The 22,327-nt window shown below is 41.5% G+C and overlaps 1 protein-coding gene across 1 annotated transcript; it reads right to left on the bottom strand.

Annotated features, from left to right (window-relative positions):
- Nucleotides 1–4: 4 nt before the first annotated feature.
- On the bottom strand, nucleotides 5–19,901 carry clcn2a (chloride channel, voltage-sensitive 2a; the record flags this gene model as incomplete). Its single annotated transcript, XM_087173757.1, has 23 exons — nucleotides 5–3,340; nucleotides 3,499–3,585; nucleotides 4,532–4,636; nucleotides 4,734–4,772; nucleotides 5,445–5,513; nucleotides 7,280–7,326; nucleotides 7,465–7,576; nucleotides 7,962–8,185; nucleotides 8,950–9,083; nucleotides 9,297–9,510; nucleotides 10,066–10,176; nucleotides 10,255–10,324; nucleotides 10,409–10,564; nucleotides 11,738–11,822; nucleotides 12,599–12,700; nucleotides 13,112–13,196; nucleotides 13,424–13,549; nucleotides 15,062–15,140; nucleotides 15,652–15,675; nucleotides 17,399–17,488; nucleotides 17,835–17,968; nucleotides 18,367–18,495; nucleotides 19,770–19,901. Coding segments are annotated over 23 exons (2,867 nt in total), but the record flags the coding sequence as incomplete, so codon positions are not given.
- Between the last annotated feature and the right edge of the window lie 2,426 nt (nucleotides 19,902–22,327).

Raw genomic sequence — 22,327 nt, 5'->3', positions numbered from 1 at the left:
TTAAAGGTGTTTTTTTTTTTTTCCCCTTTCAATTTAATCATTCACTCATGTACAAAAACAATTTCATGTTCTCTGAAAAATAACAATGGCTGTTGGATTTCAAATGCATAATTCTCCTATGTACAGAGCGTGTACATAGATCTCATCCGTGTATTTTCATATGTACAAAGCATATACAGGCCAGTGCCATATAAAGGGAGATACTACAGACTTATTGCTTAACTAGATACGCTGCAAATTAGCTTATACACTCTACATTTAACTCCTTATACGTTATCTTATATGGCGAGCACTACTACACATTCTATATGCAAACAAAAAGTTGAGACGTTAATAAATTGTTGCACAAATGTTTACACAGACAAAAATGAGCCCGAATTGGTGCGCTGCTGTGATATCACATAAGATTGAAATATGGCTCAAAATTGTTGCATGAAGCTAAAATACTTACACCCATTTGAAGGTCGTAACAAGGACTCACACGCACACACTTTGCTCTACAACAGTTTTTGGACTTGTGGGTTTATCACTGTGCTTCATACAGTGGTTACACTTCTCAACATTGTATTGGAGGCCAGGCTGGATTAAATGTACTCTGTCATAAAGATATGTGTAACATATCAAGGTGTAAATATCTACAGGCCGCATACAGTGCATGTGTGTGTGCGTGTATAAGTGTGTGTGTGTGTAAGTGTGTGTGTGTGTGTGTGTGTGTGTGTGTTTTGTGTGCTCTGTACAACAGCCAGTATCTTCCTGTCACTTGGAGCTCAAGTGTTGTTCCTTTATCATGCTAGAAACACGTTAAACACAGTAAATTCACATAGCAGGAGATGCAGAGGCAGTTCAAGAGACGAGACTGACAGTCTACATTGCCCTTATTGAATCAGCCTCTATAAAGCCAAACAAGGCTACATGTGCAGTAAACTATATTCATGGTAATTACAATGTGCTTCACCATTATTTGGAGCCCTGTACTAAGCTTAGTGGACCTTTGGAAGCTGCCTTTGTCATCGTGTGAATAGATCACAGCTGATAGTGGATTTTTGGGGGCTGATTAAATACAAATGTAAGCTGTGGCATGTAACTCTGTAGAGTCTGCAGAGTGTTGTAAACAAGGGAGTCTGGACAAACTAAAGATGATATTGTTGCCATTAAATCACCTGTTAGTGCATTAACACTCTATAACCAACAGCTGTATATCTTAATATTATCAGCAAACATTTCAACAACCCTCTGATGTATTTGTCCAGTGTTAGTGAATAGGTAGTTGTTTACCATCATGTGCTCATTAGAATAATTTTCCATGTCTTTGTTCTGCTGTGCTTTCTTCTCTATTATTTGCCCCTTTTATTTATCACCCTCCATTATTTGCATGTGACTTGTTTTTCTCTCCTTATAATGTTTGCAAGTCATGTTTGTTTATGATGTGTAAGAGTCTGGATCCCATTTCTGCATGGCAAGTGAGGTGTCAGAAAGTCACACACACACACACACACACACACACACACACACACACACACACACACACACACACACACACATACACAGGGATATTCTATATTTGTTATTGCCATCAAATCCCATGAAAAGGCCAAACTAGTATTTTTCTGTGTAACCAAAGCCTGATGTAATTTATTCCTGCGCGCCATAGAGCTCCACTGTTGTTCCTAAAACAATTAAAAACACAACAAAACATGTTTTTGCACCGGTCGACATGATCCTCCATCACACTAAACATGCGCACTGTCGTTTATTTTTGAGTCAAATCCCACAAATATCGTCCCACTGCTGTTAAAAACGTGTTATTTACTTCAATTACGTTTGCTACAAACCAGTGTTCACCTACTCTAGGACATTATTTTGCTTTTTTTTTTTAATAGTGAGCCTCGTAGTTACACTGGGTGACATGTTCCTTTATCACGATGAATTTGGATAACGTCCCACACACAAAATCCTAGTTCTGTAAACACTCACTAGAGAACAGAGTGTGTATTAATCCACAGCTGAATATAGTCCCCAATAAAAGCACTACTTGATCTTGAAGGGTTAGGGTTAGGGGTTAGGGGTTAGGGGTTAGGGTTAGGGGTTAGGGTTCCTAATAATCTGTTAAATAATCCTGTTAAATTATTGGGAGAAATGGATCCGTCGCAATTACAAGCCACTAGTACAAGAAAGTCAATCAGTATCACGGACCAAAAACTATGAAAATGCATCATTTCTCTTGGAGGTCTTATATATACAGTCAAATGTTGCTCCGTAATTGGAACCGTCACCAAACGCAGTGACACGGACAGAAAGCGAGGCGTCATCAGTTACATCATACATCTAGAATGATCCGTGTGTCGATGCGTGCTTCCCCAGGAAAGCTCAGTTAGACTTGAGACACGCTTCGAAACCTCAACTTCTCATATAACATCACTTGTTGTTTTCAGACCTAACTGATGCTGACTCAAGTGACATCATGATGCGTAAACTCAATAGCGTTTCCGTTTAAAGATTCATGAATGAATGAGCTTGGGGCTGAGAGTCACAGAAAGGGCAGGTCCGTCAGAAAGAGTTAGAAGACGGACAAACCCATTGTTCCTTTTGGTCTTTTCACAGGATGTATTGACAGAAATAAAAATATATAGAATAAATCCAGGTTTATCCTTTAAATAGGCGTCTGCGCAGTAGAATACTCAATGTCACATCTACCCAAGCTCACTCTCACTCGCTCACTCACACCACAACGTTAGAAACTCAGGTATCTAGGCTGGACTTGGAGTTGAGTGTGACCTCTACAAATGTAAGAAACGTCAGTATTCATGAGGCGACAGTATGGATCTGGTCATTCTGATTGATCCTCAGTGTGGGCGGGGCTACCCTCTCCCTCAGGTTCTGATTGGTCCTTGTTCAGAGATGGACTGCTCTGTTCTTGCTCTGTGTCGTCTGGCTCCGGAGTTTGGGTGGGGGGGTCATAGTCACAAGCCAGCTCTGATTCCTCAGTGTGGGAGGGGCTGCAGTCAAAAGTAAACTCGGACTGGTCCTCGGTGAGCGAGGGGCTTTCCTGGAGCACCAACTCCGACTGATTTGTGATGTCGTCGGGGCTGGTTTCAAACTGCAAATTGGTTTGGTCTGAGAAGTTGACCGGGATCTCTTTGTATTGGAGATCAGGCTGGTCCTCCACGTCAGGAAGGTTGGGTTCCCGTGGCAACGAGAGCCCCCTGTGGCGGATGCACAGCTTGTGTAGTTCAGTTACCTCGGATACGCTTGTGGTGTTCCCACTGTCACGGAAACTGGCCAGCGGAGGACGAACTTTGACTCCAGTCACTGTCACCGAGCCCTCGATGGCCTTACGCAGCTGCAGAGCCAATAGGCGGCATGGAACAAGAAATAAAGCACAGCCAGTGGAAGCATAACATGAGGCACAGACAGGGAATAGGAAGAGAGAGGGTGAAGTTTAATGATCATAGGCAGAAAACATTCTCTATCAGACCTCAACAAATGAAGGAAACGCACCTCTTTGAGAGAGACCACTCCGACCAGACGTCCCATGCTCGTCACATAGGCGTGATCCAGACCCAGCAGAGAGAAGATAGTGTGAGTCTGTGGAGGAGGAGAGTTGGGTCATGGCCTGGATACAGACTCAGGGGGTTCACCTGGATTTTGGGTCAGAGTTTTGTAAACCAATAACACTGGGATCAGTCCGCATGATGTTCTTGCCTCTGATGACGGTCACTGTGTCAGACTAGAGTCATAAATTCTTGCTCTTGTGAGACATGGCATGACTACACTTTGGACACTAACTGGTCATAGCTTGCCGATTATGAGTCATGTGACACGCAGAGGTGATCGCAATGAAGGACCTGACACCCAACAAATATGGCATCACTGTTTTATGAAACTGTAAGTGAAACCATTCACAGTCATTCAGCAGTGCAGATGGGCTCTGTCTTTATCCTTCCCAGCTGTTAGGAACAGGGTGAGTGTGTGGGTGTGCAGAGGTTGATGTTGTATACTCCCGATCCAAGGGTGACAGCCAAATGGTTACAGGTTCACTGGAATGAAATAAATCATCATCCCTCTCTCGCTGCTTTCCTGTTTTTATAGCTTTGTATAAAAAAAAACAAAAAACAAAAAAAAAAACAGCTGTGTTTTCCTCTGGGTCAGTGTGAAGGAAAACATTGTGAGAGTTGTCACAATCTGAAGCTATTTTTGTTCCTAACACCTCATGTCTGTCCGGTTGGGGTATTACTGGGGTGATACAGTTTAGTCCGATCCCAGCATTAGTCAAAGAACTGAAATCACAGTGAGGAAAGACACCAGAAGTATGTCACCAGAGAGGTCCTTCAGGTTAGGCTGATACTACACAATAACACTACATTTGGAAAGCATCTGACATATTTCCGGAGGACTCAGTCAATAAAAAAAACAATGCTTTGCTCATTTATTGTTTACAATTCATATTTCATGACGATGAAAACTACCTGCTGTGGTGAAAAGGTTGATTTCTTTTCACAGTGTGTTCAGGGGCTTTTTGCTGATATCTTACCTTATGCAGAGACGTTTGCTCCACCAGCTGGAAGGGTGCGGGATCAATCTTGCAGTTCTTGAAATCCACCGGTTCATCGAGCTGCTTCTCCTCCCACTCCGCTATCTGAGACGAGAAGGGTGACGAGACACTGAAAACTTCTAAACTGTGACTCGGAAAACTCCATTTTGTACATTTTAAAAAAAGTTTGTGTAGGTCTCACCTCTGATGGAGTCATGCAATCTTCCACCTCAGTAGAGTCCTAAAAGACAAAAAAAAAAAGGGTAAGACATACATTGTCCCTACAAATACACACACACACACGCACACACACACGTGTAAAACAGAGCTACACAGCATTATGTAAAGTAAATACAAAGTACCAACACATTACACTGGGAGCAATCTGAGTAGTGTATTTAAAATACACAACTGTAAACCAATGAAACTTTTATTTCTTATATCCACTAGAGTTTCTAAGGCAAAGCTGAAGTTATGTCTTATGTTTTGCTGAACAACCAATTGCCCCCCAGGGACAAATAGAGTTGAAACTGAACTGAGGTTGGTTTATTGATCACACAGTGCACCAAGTGCCCAGGAAATCATAGCACCAATAACTTTAAGAATCAACCATCTTGAAACAGAACACAAAACCATTTCTCCACATCACACAACCACACAGAACAAGCATTAACAGCAGTTTGAGTGAAAGCTGATGAAACATTTGGTTCAACACAAACAATTAAACCTTTATCACTTAACAAAATGCCCCACCTCTCTCTCTCTCTCACACACACTTTCTCTTGCTCTCTCTGCAAAGCCGCTCTAATGCTTTGGTTGGTGCACCACAAATACTTTGGTCCAGCGCTCACTACGTGCGTGTCGCAAGGCAACGGTTACTAAGCAACAGTCTCCGGGCGGCAGACAATCTTACCGCCATGGAGATCCTCACTCGTTTGGGCCTTGGCTTTCTTTTTTCAGGAGGAGCCGGCCCAGCCGGGCTCTTCCAGACGAGGAGAGAAGGCATCAACACAGCACAACATTAACACAGCATCAGTGAAACTGGACAGTTTTACCCCTTTAACATGGTGTCACTGCAACATTACATCGCAGCCCGACTTCTACTGGGAGAAGTCTCCGTGATGTGAGCACAATGTTGCTGAAAGGGTATAATTACTACACCACAGATGAAGGTGAGGGCACAAAATCTGTACAAGAAACCCAATGTTAACACAGCATTGGATGACAGACACACTGCCAGAGTAAAGGGTTTTAAACACCGTATATTTAAGCATATCCGTTAAGGAGTTTGACCACTTATGTTTTCCTTAAAATGTCCCCTTAAGTCCCCTAAAAAATTTTAAGCCAAGTATTCATGTATTCTAACTGCATATAAGATTTCCACCCATTAATTTAAGATAAACATACTAATAAACTTAATGTGATGCATCTTTGTAAAAGATAAATTAGAAAAAGTAGAGTGAGATTTATGTAATAGGACTAATGAATCCTAAGAACTAGGTTTATATTTATATTGCTTTAACCTGATATTTTGACTTGTCACAGTAGGGAAAGCACTGGTGTAAATAAAAGAATTAAAAATGGCTGACTTCCATTTAGCTGCTTCAGTTTCAGGGTCCTGGTGTTGGTCATACTGCCTCACTGTCACACCGTCATGACTTACTGGGACACATAAATAGAACAGAGCCATTGTTCACGTTATTAATAACAGCAGTGCTTTTCCTTCTGTCACAAGTTAAAATGTCTGCTGTGGAAAAAACCTATTCAGCTGGAGAGACGTGTCTTTTGTGATAAGTTTATCTTGCATTTTTCATTTGCACAACAAAAGGTAACGACAAACATGCTGTTTGTGTTTACTTTAGAAAATGGTTAAAAAAGAAAATTGCCAATTACGCTTCCAAAGAGGCTGGAGTGACATTCAAATTACTTGTTTTTTCCGACCAACAGTGTAAAACTCTGTTTTCAATTTACAACGACATAAAACAGAGAAAAGTAAAAATTCCTAATATTTGAGAAGCTGGCATGAGAGCTTTTTTGCTTCATAAATTAAATGAACTTCAGTGATTATCAAATTAATAGCGATTAATTTCAGTGGACTAACTAATAAATCAACTAATCATTTCAGCTCTACTTAAATAGTTTCAGCTTCTAAAGACAAAACGACTGTGCTATATGATGTGTGAACTGAGTGAAACATTCAAACCCAAGAGTCAAGGCTTTTTGTAGCTGCACTTTTATGTGCAAATATTCTAGATGTCTTTATACACTTCATACACATTTCTCCAAAACACAGCCTGACATGTCTTTGGAAACTTTGATCTCCACTAAAATTAAATAGATGAATAAATAATAAATAAATAAAACTTCTGTGGGTTTGAATGTTTGGCCACATACAAGGTTTACAGTGACTGACCCACCAGTGCATCAGATTTAACCAGAAATGCTAAAATGTAGGATGTTCAAAAACGTTTGACTGGCAGTGGATGTGTTGTGTAGTGAGGGGGCAATGACTCACACAAGGTTTAAAACTAAAAAGCTACGACCACAGCATGAGATCTCACAGGAAAACCCTGCTGCCTGCGGGTGGATCCTGCCTGTCAGCAGGAGGAGGAGGAGGAGGACGGCATATGCGTGGACTCAGAGAGAGCACACACACCCTTACGTACAAAACATGTCACATTCTTACAGCACACTTGCACCCATGCATTTTTTTTTATATCCTCCTCTCTTTCTCGCTCTTGTGCTCACCTCCAGCAGCTCCTTGTCTTGGTCAGCACAGGAGAGGGTTTGAGAGCCTCGGAGAGAAAACAACAATCAGCTTTTATTAAATTTGGATTTGAATTCTGACCCTTTTTTTAAAAAAAAAAAATCAGTTTTATGTATTGCACATCAGTGCTCCTCTGAGTGTCCTACTGTCAGTGTGAAGTACATACTATTTGGCGTCTCTGTGTCGCTGATGGCGGACACAGTTTTCAAGGCAGATTTCAGTGGAAGCTGAACATTGGAAACCACTGGGCTGAAGGAAGAAGACTCCTCTGTGGAGATCTACATGGAAAATATATTAACAGAAGAAGCCAGACACAAGCGCACATGCACACACACACACACACACACACACATAACACAGAAGAGACAAATACGAGCACATGCACGTAAACAAACAGGACAGCACAGGTAAGGGCACAGACGACAGAGACACAGAAGACATGTGTTAATGTAAAAGTAGAAATAAAGGACATTGATACAGTTTGTAAACACTTACCACAACAGCTGTCCAAAAACTCCATCTGTGCCTTTACCTACTGCTACATGCTCCACACATGCTGTGTCTGATCCAATTTTAGTCTATCGCTACAACCCAACCCAAGCCAGACTTTGCCCCAGCCCAGCCCTGGCGCCCCCGGATGCCTCACACCTGTTGGGTGCTCACCAGGAAGCGGACCCCTTGGCGAGCGCTGGTCGAGGCGTTGATGTGGGTGTGGGCGCAGGGCGAGCTGGGGGTGCTGTCGGAGGTCATGCTGGGCAGGTGATCGTGGGTGCCGTTGTCCTGGGCCAGCTGGCGGAGGTACTCCAGCCTCCGCTGACGTCCCAGCTGAAGAGCGAGCAGAGACTGGAGCTGCAGTCGCTCTATGGAGCCCAGCAGGATCATGGAGTCTGAAGGAGAAAGAAAGAAAGAAAGAAAGAAATAAAAGAAAGAAAGTTAGTTAAGGATATAAGTTGAAAAAAAACAACGCAGAGAAAGCACACAGGTGAAAATGACAAAGGAGAAATAAAATGATTAAGATGACGAAGATGAAGAAGAAGAACTTTGCCAAAATAAAATAGTCTAAAATGGTAAAAGTAAATCTCCACAGACATCCAGAGCCAGCTTTCATTTATTTCAAGATGGATTGTAAAATGCAATACAAGACCTGTTAAGTTGGCCAAAAGTATCCGGACAAAAATTACAGCTACATTATATGTAACTGTTGAACAAAACCGCATTATTACGCTGCTGTAACAGCCTCTGCTCTTCGGGTTTCAGGTTTTGCACAAGATTATAGACCTGGCTGCAGGGATTTGCTCCCATTCAGCCACAAGAACATTAATGAGGTCCGACACTGATGTTAGGCGATAAGGCCTGGCTCATTCCCCTCCATCTCAAGTGGAATGGGATTGAGGTCAGGGCTCTGTGCAGGGCAGTCGAGTCCTTCCACACCAAACTCAGGAATTTATTTCTTTATGGACCTGGTTTTGTGCATGGGGGCTTTGTCTTGCTGAAACAGGGAAGTGTGTCCTATACTGTTGCCACAAAGATGGAAGAACAGTATTGTTTAAACATAACCGTATGCAGGGGCATTAAGATTTTCTCTTAATTTGAACTAGGAGGCCAAGCACGAACCACGGGAAAAAAGTACAGTTATTGTGAATGCATTTACCTCGGGATTCAACCAGGGCCAGTGTTTTGAGCTGACCAGTGAGCAGCATCTCCTGCAGGTCCCGATAGGAAGAGTTAAGAGTGATGTAGCGCACATCCCTGACCATGATGTCCTCCACACGGATATTATACTTCCTGAGACGTGGAAGAGGGGAGAAGATATAGGGTTAAGTGAAGAGAAGGGGCAGCAGGGAGAAGTGGAAACAAGAGAGGGGAGGAAATGAAAGGCAAGACGGGTAGAAACAAGATGAAGAAGAAGAAAGAAGAATCACTGGGAAAAGAGTGAAGAAACAAGGGACAACTGGTGGGCGGGACCAGCAGGGACACAGACTGGACACACTGACTCACTCGTGATGTCCCATGCCCAGCTCAGGCAGATAAGGAAGTTTCTTGATGCGGATGATGGAGTCGTACAGAGACGGTTGGAGCGCCTGGGCCACGGCGTTGGCCAGGATGACTGCGATCATCACAGGCAGGATGTGGGAGATCTGACCGGTCAGCTCAAACACTATGACCGCTGTGGATACGGTGTGGGTGACTGCTCCAGACAACGCTGCAGCACCTGTGTAGGAGGGAAGCGAATTAAAGAAGAAATCATTTGCTGTGTCTCGTCTCTTTACAGCTGTTCACATACAGTTAACAGAGGAGGATTTAGCGTGCGCTCAATCATGTTTTCCACAGGAATTAAAAATGACTGATCATTATGTAGTGAAAATAATTGTGCATGATTAATCAGAGAAGAGTTTTCTGCAAGACTGCAAATCCAAACAGGATTTTCTGCAGGATGTCGTTCTAATTCATAACATTTAACGGCATCCTGTCGCACTAACCAGTGAGTCACGACCGTGGCAATCTTGTATTGAACGATTTTATATTTTACTTTGGTCCAAAATGTAATGTTCAACTTAAGTGGAATCAATTTTCATCAGTCACATTCTATAAGCTGGTATGAACTGATAAAAATGGCTGCAGCTTTGCAGCCGCAGCGATTTCAATCATGCAGGAGAGAGGAAGAGTGAAAAAATGGTGGGAAAATTTGTTATCAAGACAAATTAGATATGAAATGGTGAATTAAAATACAGTGTATGAAAAAGAAAAAAGCTTTACAGCGACTCACCAACTACAGCATAACCACCAGGAACTATGGGATACACACTGCCGTCAGCATGTATACCATCAGGAAACATGGTTGCCATGATCTCTCCAACGAGTCTGCCAAATGCTGCACCTGCACATGACACACAAGTTATTTTCAGACGTTCTTACAGCTACAGAAGAAATCAATAGAAAAATAGATTTTATTTACCAATAAGGAAAACTGGCATGAAGGCCCCACATGGAACAGGCATGGTGGTGGCCACAGCAGACATCCAGAACTGAAACAAGGAGAGACAATTTTGTTTGAGAAACCATAAACATCAAGTCATCATCGTCAGATGCTACAAGTGCCAAAGGCCTACCTTCATGATGATGAAGAGGATGAGCGTGATGAAGACGTTGACCTGGGGGTGTTTCCAGGCATGGTGGTGGCTGATGTAGTCGAACTCCTCGGCCACGCCCTGACGGCACCACGTGCGGTTGTCGAACAGCGCGACCAGAGACTCATGTTGCGTCAGCTGACAGGTTAAGCCAAGGGAAATGTTCTGAATGACTGTTTCTTACATCCTCATACCTGACTGACCTGGCAACACAAGGTCAGCAGCAAAGACTGTGGTGGGATCCACATCTGCTGGAAATCCCTCCTAACAAAAATGCTTAATTCAAGAGATATTTTAATTATTTTACTGTTTGCATCTAATGTATTTACCCAGGACTCTGGAAAGCAGTAATGGTATTTCGGTCTGGACCATGGTGGTGGCAGTCACCCTACAGCCATGCTAGCATTGAGATTGTTTCACCTGCTTCCAGTACAGCTACACTTGTTTCAAATATTTTCTAGAAACAAAAAAGTGTAACTTTCTCGATACCAGTACAGCAATCTCTTTTATTGTGTCTTGTTTATCAGCTTTCCATAAATGAGCATCGCTATCTGAAAAGGAGGAAAACTGCACTGGAACAAAAAATTCTCTCAACCCACTGGCAGATTTTTTTCCTTCTTGTTGTGAGTCTGAAAGGCTTAAAATGAAACTATATGGCTTGCTATGCAGGATGACTTTGCAGTGTGGCAGGTGCAAGGGCAACTTTGGCTCAAAACACTGTGTGCTCTATAATCCAGCCTACAGAAGCTCAGACTACATTTCACTTTTTTGACATTTGTATAAGTTTTCCAGTGGCAGCACAGCACAATGTGTCCACATCCACTCATTTTGAACCACAAGCTTATGTCTTGATTTTATTTTTTCAAAAGTACTGTGATGTTGCATCCAGCAGGTTTTGCATTAAGCAACTCTTAACATTCATCAGGCTGAGAAGCGTGGGTAGAAAAGCCTGAATAGAAAACAATAATAACACTATGGCGTAAACATCAGCATCAGTTTTCTGTTATTTGCATTTGTTCAAACAATAAAGAAAAAAGAAAATATTTGATTTAGATTTTTGCTTCGTATTTTTAGCCATAAGATCTGCACGCGCTCTGTGCACTGTGACTCTGCAAAGAACATTGTCTTAACAGTAATCCATCAGGAAACATGGCAGCATTCAATAACTATAAGCTATCAAATATGAGGGACAAAAAAAATGACCCACAACCTGACACCAGCTCTCACTTCATTTAAAATTACCATCAATCATTTAGCAACAGCAGAGACATGCTTTCATACTGTCAGAAGAGTGTGAAAGTACATTCCCACCTGTCCAGCCATGAACTGCCCGAAGCCCGGAGGGAACGTGAGTGTGGAGACGAGCAGGGTGACGAGTGCAGGATACACCAGACGCCTGACAGGGAGAGAGGGACTGCGGGGTCATTAATGGGTGTGCTTGTCACGCTGTATGTGCATTCTTGATTTCTGGGTGGTGACGATGGAAAGGCTAAAAATAGCTCCCTGTGATGTGGGTGAAACTGACCCAATTTGTACAAGGACTTTACCTAAATATCCCAAAACTACATTAACATTGTGACACAAGACACCAAGCCAATTTTAAACACAAGATCAGGGGCACATGAGCAAGATTTTGATCTCTCCTGGATGTAATTACAGTTTAACATGTCGAAATGTGGCTTTTCTAGATTCATGTTTAATATTTTTCAGGATTTTAAAAGGAATAGTTCAAAATTTTGGATAAATACACTTATTTGAGAGTTAGATCAGAAAATGTGAAAATATGATGCTGGAGCCTGGATACAATTAGCTTAGCACAAAGACTGTAAACCAGGGAAAAAGGCTAGCCTGGCTCTGTCTGAAGGTAAATTAATGTGCTTACCAGCACTTCTGGAGCTCATTAATACATAGCCCAGACATAACATGTTCATTAGTGAGATTTAGAGGTGCTAGGCAGAGCCAAGCTAGTTGCTTCCCCCTATTTCCAGTCTTTGTGCTAAGCTACGCTAACGAGCTGCTGGCTGTCGCCTCGTATCTAATGTACAGAGGTGAGAGTGATTCAATCTTCATAACTAACTCTCAGTAAGAAAGCTAACCAGTGCATTTCCCAAAAGGTCAAACTGCTCCACTAAGTGTTAAGGTTCTGTTTAACATGAGGGTTCAGATACTCACTTCCTCAGTAAGAACTTGTTAATAGTCTTCTGTTTCCTCATGCACTCTACAATCAGCCGGTTCAGGTAGACAAACAGAGCGCCACCAAAACCACAGGCAATCCTACAGACAGACAAAGACACACATGTTTGGTCGGTTGAAGGTGAAACAGATGAGCATCCTGGGACAAAACAAAACCTGAAACACAATCACTCCACTAACACAGCTTCAGCTTTGCTTCACCTGGTTAAGTCAGTCACTTTTTCTGAGGCTCTTTGACAGGAAGCCAAACAATGTTTATTCATTGTTTTCTCTATTGCAGTATTTTGGCATCAAACAAATCAAATATGTAATCACCGGAGGCAAAAACTAATTTCATGCCTCGTTCATCGAATACAAATCAACCTTCAGACTCAGTACGGGAATGTGAATGTGGAGGGAGAGGCTGAATAAGAGCGCTCTCCTTGTTAACCCAGGCGCCAAACTGCTCTAGGATCAGTTTAATGTGGCGTCAATCCAGAGAAACACACTCACCCGAGTATGGCGAACGCTGGCAGCTCCTGAAGGTCAAACGGGAAGTCCAGACGGAAACGAGTCTTAAAGAGAGCAGTGATGGTCTCTGAGGAAAAAAGAGGATTGTTCTCACTGTGTGGAGACTCTACAGCAAAATGTCATTACACTGACTATTAATATAATATAATATAATATGGAGATTTTTTATCATCATTGTTTCAGAAAACACACATAATGACACAGGTACAGTCACAAACACACAGAAATACACAAACACAAGGTAGGAAAAGGACATTAATAAACGGACAGAACAAGTCTTTTTTTATGTCTTACCTTCCTCCTGATTCCACACTGCCAGCACCCTGAATATGAAGGCACTGAAGGTGGCAGCAAAAAAGCCCCTCCAGTAGTTTCTCACAGCAAAAAACGTTGAAGTCACCTCAATACTGAACAGCACCCCTGCATCACAGAAACACACATATTTATTCCCACACAAAGGCTTCACAGAACCATTTCTTGATCACACTTTAATCACATATCCTAGAGAGCATCATTATTAGGGCTGCAGCTAATAATTACTTTCATTATTGATCAATGTGTTGATTATTTTGTCTATACAATAACAGGAAATAGTATAAAATACTATTCTTATTTCCCAATTTCCCACAACCCCAGGTAACATCACAGCCTAAAACACAAAGATATTTAGTTTACTCTTATTTATAACAAAGAAAAGTGTCAAATAATCAACAGCTCTGATAATTATAGCTAAATGTTTTTGGTTTGGCAACATTTAACACATCGTCCCACAGGCCTCCACATTTATAGGCAGTTCTCTCCGGTCATAACTAGCATTCAGCACACCTTGAAATAAGACAACACAGTAATTTCTACCTTCTCTCTTGACCTCTTTGTGTTGTTCATTGTTTTGAAAAAGCTCCATTGCATGTGTATGAATCCTCTCTCTGGTAAGTGAATGTCTAGTATATATTGTACTGTATGTCAGTGCGATCTGGTCAAGTTGATTGAAATGAATGAGGCATGGTGTCAATCATGTGCCAAAAACAAGCTCCACTTGCATCTTGATGTGTAGCCACAAGCATCTATTCTATTCTACTCTGCGCAAACAATACACACAGGAATCTGACAAAATAATCATAACTCAAGGCTTTCTTGCTGGCTTTTTTTGGTCTTCATTATCACAGCCTTGATCAGCAGATGACGTGAGAAAGACTGTGTTATGCCACTCAAAGCTTTGGGAAAAAGCTAGTAAGAGGACCTTGAGTTTGTTCAAAGTATTATCTCAAAGTGCCTGACACGTTTCATGGAAATTTTTTGTGTACAAAATATAAATTTTTTCTAAAGGTGGTCTCATAGAAAAGTTCAAGATAAATTTTGAGATACTGTTTTCAAGGTCAAAAGGGTCTTTTAAGCCAACATGAAAGGGAAGTCTTTTCAGTGCTAAGAAGAAAGAAAATTAAATTTGAACATTTACATTTCCAAGACAAGTGGGCAACTCCATCTGCTGAGTAAGACTGTTTGATAGAGATTTACATGGCGCTGATAGGTTTAATCAGCCTTGTGCAAACTCATTTGGCAAGGGCTTGAATGTAACAGATGTTCATTTGCATGTAAAAGTCCGGCACTCCAGCTTTAAAGATACCTTGATGTGGACTAAAGTGAATGATCAAGTGATTTTTGACCTGACTGTGGCACCAGGGGAAAGATCACAGAGTCATCAAAAATATTGGGAAACATTCTTTGACATGAATATTCATGAACAATTTATTCTGGCCAGTAGCTGTTGAGATAGAGTATGCCGCTCTGGATGAGAGTTAGACTGATGGACTGACCAAGAGTGGCATCCTCTGCTGCCAGCGGGGTAAATATTCTCCTCATCTAATTAGCTCCCATAATTATCTACCATAATTAGATACCATTCAATCAGAGGCTGCAGTCATGTTGTCTTACCTCCAATAGGGGCAGCGAAGCAGCAGCCCACACCCACTGCACAGGCAGCTGACAGCATCTCTGTGTTCCTCAACTCGTTCTGTCCGAACAGAATCAGATATACACACAGATAGACACACACACACAAACAGAGCCGTGCATTCAAGAAAATACACACACACACACACACACACACACAAATCCCAACAGGTGTACATGTACGTGCAAATGCCACAAACACACAATACACAACAAATGCATTTGTCATGAAAAACCAAAGTCACCAACTGTTTACAAATGCAACAGTTTTATTGTAGAGCTGCTGCTGAATCTTCTCACATTCATTGAGATTACATATATGAGCGGTGAGATATAGGAGGCCAGAATTGAAAACGCAGGACTGTGTGCTGAAATCATGGAATGAGATGTTTGTATTCAAGCAAAGGCAACACAGATCGATGCCTCGCTGCGACGGTTCACTGAACAGGATCAAACACAGCGCAGACAAATGGAAAGGCATCAATCTATCTCAGCCTCTGAAATGGGCAGCATGGATTATTAATGTAGATGGAATTGGCAATAAAGAAGTTATCTGACTCATGCGTTCATACCTTGCATCCCTCAAAGGGCTCTTCCTTTAGTGGTAAAAGTGAAAAAAAAAGAAGAAGAAAAAAACAGACAGAAATATGTGTGAGTGCCATCTGTGTGAGTGGAGAGGTTACCTTTTTTTATCCTCCTCCTGGAAGACATCCAACTCATTATCCAAGCCACACAGAATCAAACAAGCAGCGAATGAGCTTCGGCAAACACCGTCTTGATTCCACAGTGGACTGAATTAACATGTTCCCAGACTGATCATGTTTAATGGCCGTGGTCGACCCCTGGACTACTTGAGTCTCTCTAACTGTGCCTTTCTTCCTCCGCATCCCTCAAGTCTATCTTCCTCCATTACTGATGGGAGTGCTGGTGCTGTTGGTACAAACAGAGGAGAGCTCTCCCAGAAGGAGACGTACAGCACATTGTCCAGTGCAGAAAGAGACAGGAGCCCGGGGTGAGGTCTCACATGAGTGGAGGCGAGAGTGTATCCTGGAGAGTGGCAGAAAGTCAAAGAAATGTCAAAGACTTTTCATCGTGCAGCTGTGTTTGTGTTGTTCTTTCGGTTTTCTTTCTTCGTTTTCCTCCTTTTCACTCACTTTTGACTTTTCTTTTCAATTTCCTATTAGCTTCTATCATTTAAAACTGTATTTTCCATATATTTTGTATTCACTTTTATAGCTGCATAACCAGAACTATAAATAAATTATGTATATTTCATATGATACTTGACTGATACTACTTGACTCTTACTTCTGCAAATATCTATATATATATATATATATATATTATATATATATGCACAGTTTCATACACATGTTCAAGTCATGTCTAGTACAATAATGTACATAGCTTCTGAATTGCCTTGTATTGTTGTATGAGTTATTTTAGATTAGTTTAAGGGTTAAAGGAAAAATCCACCCTAAAACATTGCTGACGTCCTGAGCACATTTTATTGTTTAATTACTTTTTTTCTCACAGATAACTCACCACACGTTGATCATACGAACATTTTCAACTACATTACATGGTAAACAAGCATTTGAAATAAGTCCCTCAAGGTAAATTCAAACAAAATGTCTATTTAGAAACCGCCATTTGGCACATTTAGTAGTGAGGCATGAAGGGCAGATGGCCAAAGAAGTGGTTAGCATTAGAAAGGTCCCCTGGTTGATCCCCAAATTGTCGATGGCTAATGAAGTAGTCCTTAACCCCTCAAATGCTCCAGTGGAGCGGGTCATTGGCCAACAGATGAGACTGTGGTTGTACTGGGCAGCTTCCAGGAACATGTATACAGGAAACTGTGCGAGTGTGAATGGGCTGTTCCTGAAAAGAGAGCACTGGTCTCCCTCCATTAAACACAGGGTAAAAAAAGAAATACAGTTATTCCAGCTTTGACTGAGGGGAGGAAGGCAAAACTTCTACAGGTACGGTGTAAAGCAGAACAAGTTCACTGATCATTAATTCAATTAATGATGATTTATTACACTCATGAATGAATCATCATCAGATGAGGGAGATTATTGGAAACAACACTTCAGTACAGGGCTGTAGCTGCAGTTTAGAACGACTGAATTCACCTATGAAACTACCCAAACTTCTTTTTTTGATTTCACGCCTACGAGAGGACATTTAGCTGAAATGATGAATGCTCCAGTTAGAGGCATAATCAGTGAATGTCCCCAAAGCTCAGTAACTGAAACAAGTTTGAATTTGTGCATCTATTTGCCTGAAAATTTGTGGAAGAGTTTAAAAGGTGCTTACCATTTTCACCATGTAAATCCCCCCAAAAACAGCAGCCATGAATTTGCTCAGGAGAGCGGCGCAGAGGCTGGCAACGTGAACGAAGGGTCCCTGAGAGGGAGGGCAGGGGAGAGAGATAAGGATGTTAGCAAACAGGTTGTGACTGAAAGCACATTTTAGCGCTGAGCAGAACATGCTGTGCTCAAGTTCAGGGGCATTACTCTAAACCTTTGCTAGATTAAACCCAGCTCAGATTCAGTTCAAACAACTTTATTATCCCCCCCAAATGGGAAATGCAAGTGTTCTTAGCAGTAAATCACTCTTTTATTTTCGCAGCCATGACTATAATGATTCTAGAGGATTATTATATCCTCTTGACAAGAAACTTCAAAAACTGTCAAGCTATCTGTCTCGTGTTATGCGATCGGAGGAGATGAAGGAAAAATAAACCCTCTACCTCCTTCCCCAGGGGCATCCCACTACCCAGGGCACAGGTCAGACCAATGACTTTGGCCACAAACGTCTTGAAGGTCAGGTACTCCTTCAGGACCACCCCCCTCAGTATCGTCTTCATCTCAGGAATACCTGAACCTGGAAAATGAAAACAAAGAAGTGCCAGGTGGGATGATGGATTGGAGAAAAAGGATGAGTTGAAAGAGAGCAATTACACAGAGAGGGGTGAGAGGAATAAATGAAGAGCAAGGGGTGGCGGTGGGGGTGGGGGGGCTGATTGATATTCATGTAGTTTTCTGTATGCACATCTCATCAGAGGTATATTTTAGGAAACGTACAGCACGTCCTTGGAGGCCTTATGGTGCATTATAGGGCCAATTACATTATCCAAACACAGAAATGTGACCATGAATTAGAGATAGGAATACATATGTTTATGCATAAATTATTTAAGTTTGTGTGTGTGTATGTGGGTGTGTGTGTGTGTTTGTGTGTGTGTGTGTGTGTGTGTGTGTGTGTGTGTGTATGTGTCTTACCCACAGCCTGCGGCGCCAGTATCTGTGTGAATCCCGCTGAGAAAGTGATGAGAACTACAGGGTAGGTGACCCAGGCGATGTACTGCAGAAGCATGTTACTGTCCAGTCCACCATACATCCACTTCTGTGCTGCACATACACACACACACATAAGTAGCTTCATCACAGTACAATGCAGGAGAAAACTAAATCATTTAACAGACAATTCCCACATCTATCAAGATTTACCCTTATTCATGGATTTTTCTTCACCTTTAGCAGCCTGGTGGCCTCCCCCTCCTCATTCATCATTTAGCTCTCCTACAGTCAAATTTACCATTTAAAAAGGAGGAGGAGGAAAATCTGCTTGGATCTGCTACAGCTACAAATGAGAATGCAACTATTTTCTCCACCTGCTCACCACCTGAAAACATATGCAACAAGTTGTCATTTTCTTTTCAAAAAACATCCTTCAGAGTGGACACATTTCGAAACACCTGCCTTGCACTGGGTGGGGAAAGCATTTTTCCACTTTCCTATGTGTCAAATCACCTCGTGACCGCTTCAGAGCCCCGTGTGACGACTCATTTTATATGTCAATATAGCCAAGCACACAACAAACAGCAGGTGTTGTTACTGAGCTGTATGTATGCTTGACCACTTTGCGACCATAAAATAGCGACTCCATTGTCTCAATGCAGAAAAAACTGTTTGCACGGTGAACTGGTTGTGTTTCAAATCCAGATCGTCTGCTCATTCAGTGATCGCACAGCAACGACAGAATCTTGTAAATCGCAGAGAGCAGGAAGAGACTAAACAGAGGTTTAACCAGAGTATCTGTCCCTCTCTTCACCAGATGTTGGCTGTGATAAACTGTTTTGTTGTCTGCCTGTGTTTGCAGATTCGTCAAGTTTTGCGTGGATGTGAATGGAGCTCTTGATGCACAGGTGAATAATCTCTCCAAGAGTGAAGAGAAAAATCCACAGCAAAATGTAATTTTCTGAGGATTTTTTTCCCTCTTTTCTACATTTGTGCCACACATCTGGAGAAACACTGCACAAATTGTTGTGTTTAGATTTTGTTTTTCAAATGTACAAGTATATTAACCACCTGCAGTAAAAGTAGCAGTTTTGCCACTCTGTTGTTATTTTGATTATTTACAGATTTCTTATTGGCATGAGAAAGAGGACCTAAAACTTAAATCTAAAAAGAAAATATAAAAAATCTTTGTGTATTTATTGGAATTTATAATTTTATTAAGGTCAAAATATTTCTAGTTAATTTATTTTTCTAAACCAGAAATCTGCATAATTTTCCCTGCCTGGCAAAAAAAATGGCACTTTATTACAACAGTCCTACATTCACCGCCCATCCGTCTCTCCAACTCCATCCTCTCTCTATCCTGCTCTCTGTCTCTCTCCTACCTTCTTGGCAGAAGGCGATGGCGTAGTCCATGACCCAGCTGACCAGAGCCATGAGCAGCCCCAGCAGAATGAGGAAGATCCAGTCTTCGCCCACCCGCGAGATCAGGAACTTCTGGCAGCGAGACGCACACACTGAGGGCGCAGAGACAAAAAGAGAGCTGAAGGGAAAGAAAAACAAAAGCAAACTCTCTGAACTGAATCTTCACGATGTGACGGGACTACAGAGAGATACAGGTCAGTGTGAGACTCAAAGAACCAGCAGTGTCAGAGACGAAGGAGAAGAAAGAGGAGAATATGTAACGACAGAGGAGAAAAGGAATGAATGGAAAGCTTTAGGCAAGAGAAGACGAGGAAAGTATGCAGTATTTCAAACACACGGGCAATTCAAAGTGCTTTATGTAGATACTGTAATACATCAGACAGAAACTTACAATAAGAGAACATAAAGTGCATACAACATAATACTGACAAAAAAAAAACAAGATAAGTTAAGGTATAAGTGCAAGGAGGGGTTGAGCAATATGATAACATATATAAGGAATATATTTGATATGTATTTTCACCAGACTGTGATCGCTCTCAGTTTAATATTACCAGTTAACAGTGTGTGGCTGCTTTTTCGAATGCAGTTTCCAGAAATATTACTACATTCAGTACATTTATGTATATTACATTTGTTATATAAAATTACATATTTTGTGATAGAAGATTTATTAAACCTCTAGTGCATTCAAGCAAGTTGGGTCAAAGGCAGCGGAGTATACACAAGTTTGGATTTAAAGATTGTTAAAAATCAAGGTAAATCTTATATCTTCTGAAATTTTGTACCAGTTATGTGGTAAATAAATGATAGTTCTATCAGATGAGGGTCAGAAAATCATGTCAGGAGATGTTGGGATCTTTGTGAGGACTCCCAATGAGATGACGTTGAGGGACGCCTGAGAAAAGGCCATTACATTAGTCTAACATGGTGGAAATAAAAGCCTGGACAAGTCATGATTGGACGTGAATCCTGTAATTATTTATGAGAACAAATAAAGGAGGGGCGGGAATTCAATCATACTCCTGCTGTGTTGAATAAAGGATCCAGTTTCAGATGAAAACTAAAGAAAATTGGGGATTGATAAACACAAAGAGCAGAGTGGACACTGAGATATTGTGTATTTACCAGGTGCGACTGAGCAGCGGAAGAACAATAACAAAACTAAAGGAGGTTATTTTGTGGTGAATATGATGAGAGTGACAGCATCACTTTATCTTCATCCACCTCAAACATGAGAATACGGAGACAAAACAAAGCTGGGTCACGGTTATAAATTCTAACCATTACATTATAATCTATAACTCTGAGCTAGGTCAGCTAAAAGAAGCATCACTGGACTCATTTCCTCTCGCTTGTCTGCGGACACTGCCAAAGCCTGGAATTCACTTCAATATCCAGAGCATTCATAGATGTGCCCATCCCCAGGGAGGCTAAAAATGTGCTACTAACACATTTGCCAGATCCATATTTCATAAAAACGTAAAAGTCAAGATACCTTTTTTTAATTTTTTAATTTATTTTTTAATTTAGTGACGTTTGTCATTGAGAAACAAACAGAGCAACAGATGTGTGGATGACGGTAAACACTGTGATGGGAAAGAAAAACATAGAGAGAGACAGGAAGACATGGATCAGGCAGACCATGCTGCTTAAAGGATAAAGCCAGTGATACCAAAACCAACAGTGTGCATATTCTACTAACAAAAGCCAGACATGGATTGTTCTGTGCCACAGACCTCCATTACATTCTTGTTCAAAAAACTATAAATGAGCCACACAGCTTTACTTTCTGACATGTAAGGCTGCAACTAACAATCATTTTTATCATCACATTTTTCAAGGTCATGATGTCGAATCGCCATCATCTTGTTTTGACTGTACAACAGCCCAGAAATACTCAATTTCTCATGTAAGACAAGTAAAAACAGTAAATTCTCAGTCTTCAGATGGAACCATCAACGTTTACTTGGACAAATACTTAATTAATCTGCAAGTTATTTTCACTGAATCATATTATTTATAGACATAATAAACAATATAATAAATTTAAAAGAGAGAGTCATTGCAGCAGTCTTTCTGGTGCAGGAGTCAGATCACGGGGGGATGCCAAGGCTCCCAAGGGAAGTGGGGCACAACTGTGTGCATGACGGGGCAAGCTGCCCGGTGGCTAGGCCACCTGCTGGATGGCAAGTTGCCACCAGAGAACATGCACATGGAGCGCACATGCAAACACACTCATGTGCAGACACACCCCGTCACACAGAGGACACAGACTTTTCTTTTTTAAAAAAAGGAGGAACATTTTATAGAGAAATATTTAGAGATAAACCTGTCAGTGAAATTTAGAGTGCCATGTTCTTCACTGGATCTATGATTTTTATTTCACAGTTCATTGGACATTCTCGTGTGATAGAGGCTGAGGAAAGTCCCCTTCCCACAGCTTCTTTGTCTCTCTCTCTCACACACACACACACACACACACACACACACACACACACACACACACACACACACA

This window comes from Seriola lalandi, unplaced genomic scaffold, assembly GCF_002814215.2.
Source record: "Seriola lalandi dorsalis isolate HSWRI2012SDOR001 ecotype SW California unplaced genomic scaffold, Sedor1 jcf7180002054277, whole genome shotgun sequence".
NCBI lineage: Eukaryota > Metazoa > Chordata > Actinopteri > Carangiformes > Carangidae > Seriola > Seriola lalandi.
Note: the sequence above shows the minus strand (reverse complement) of the source record. Positions and strands in the feature narration are given on the sequence as shown.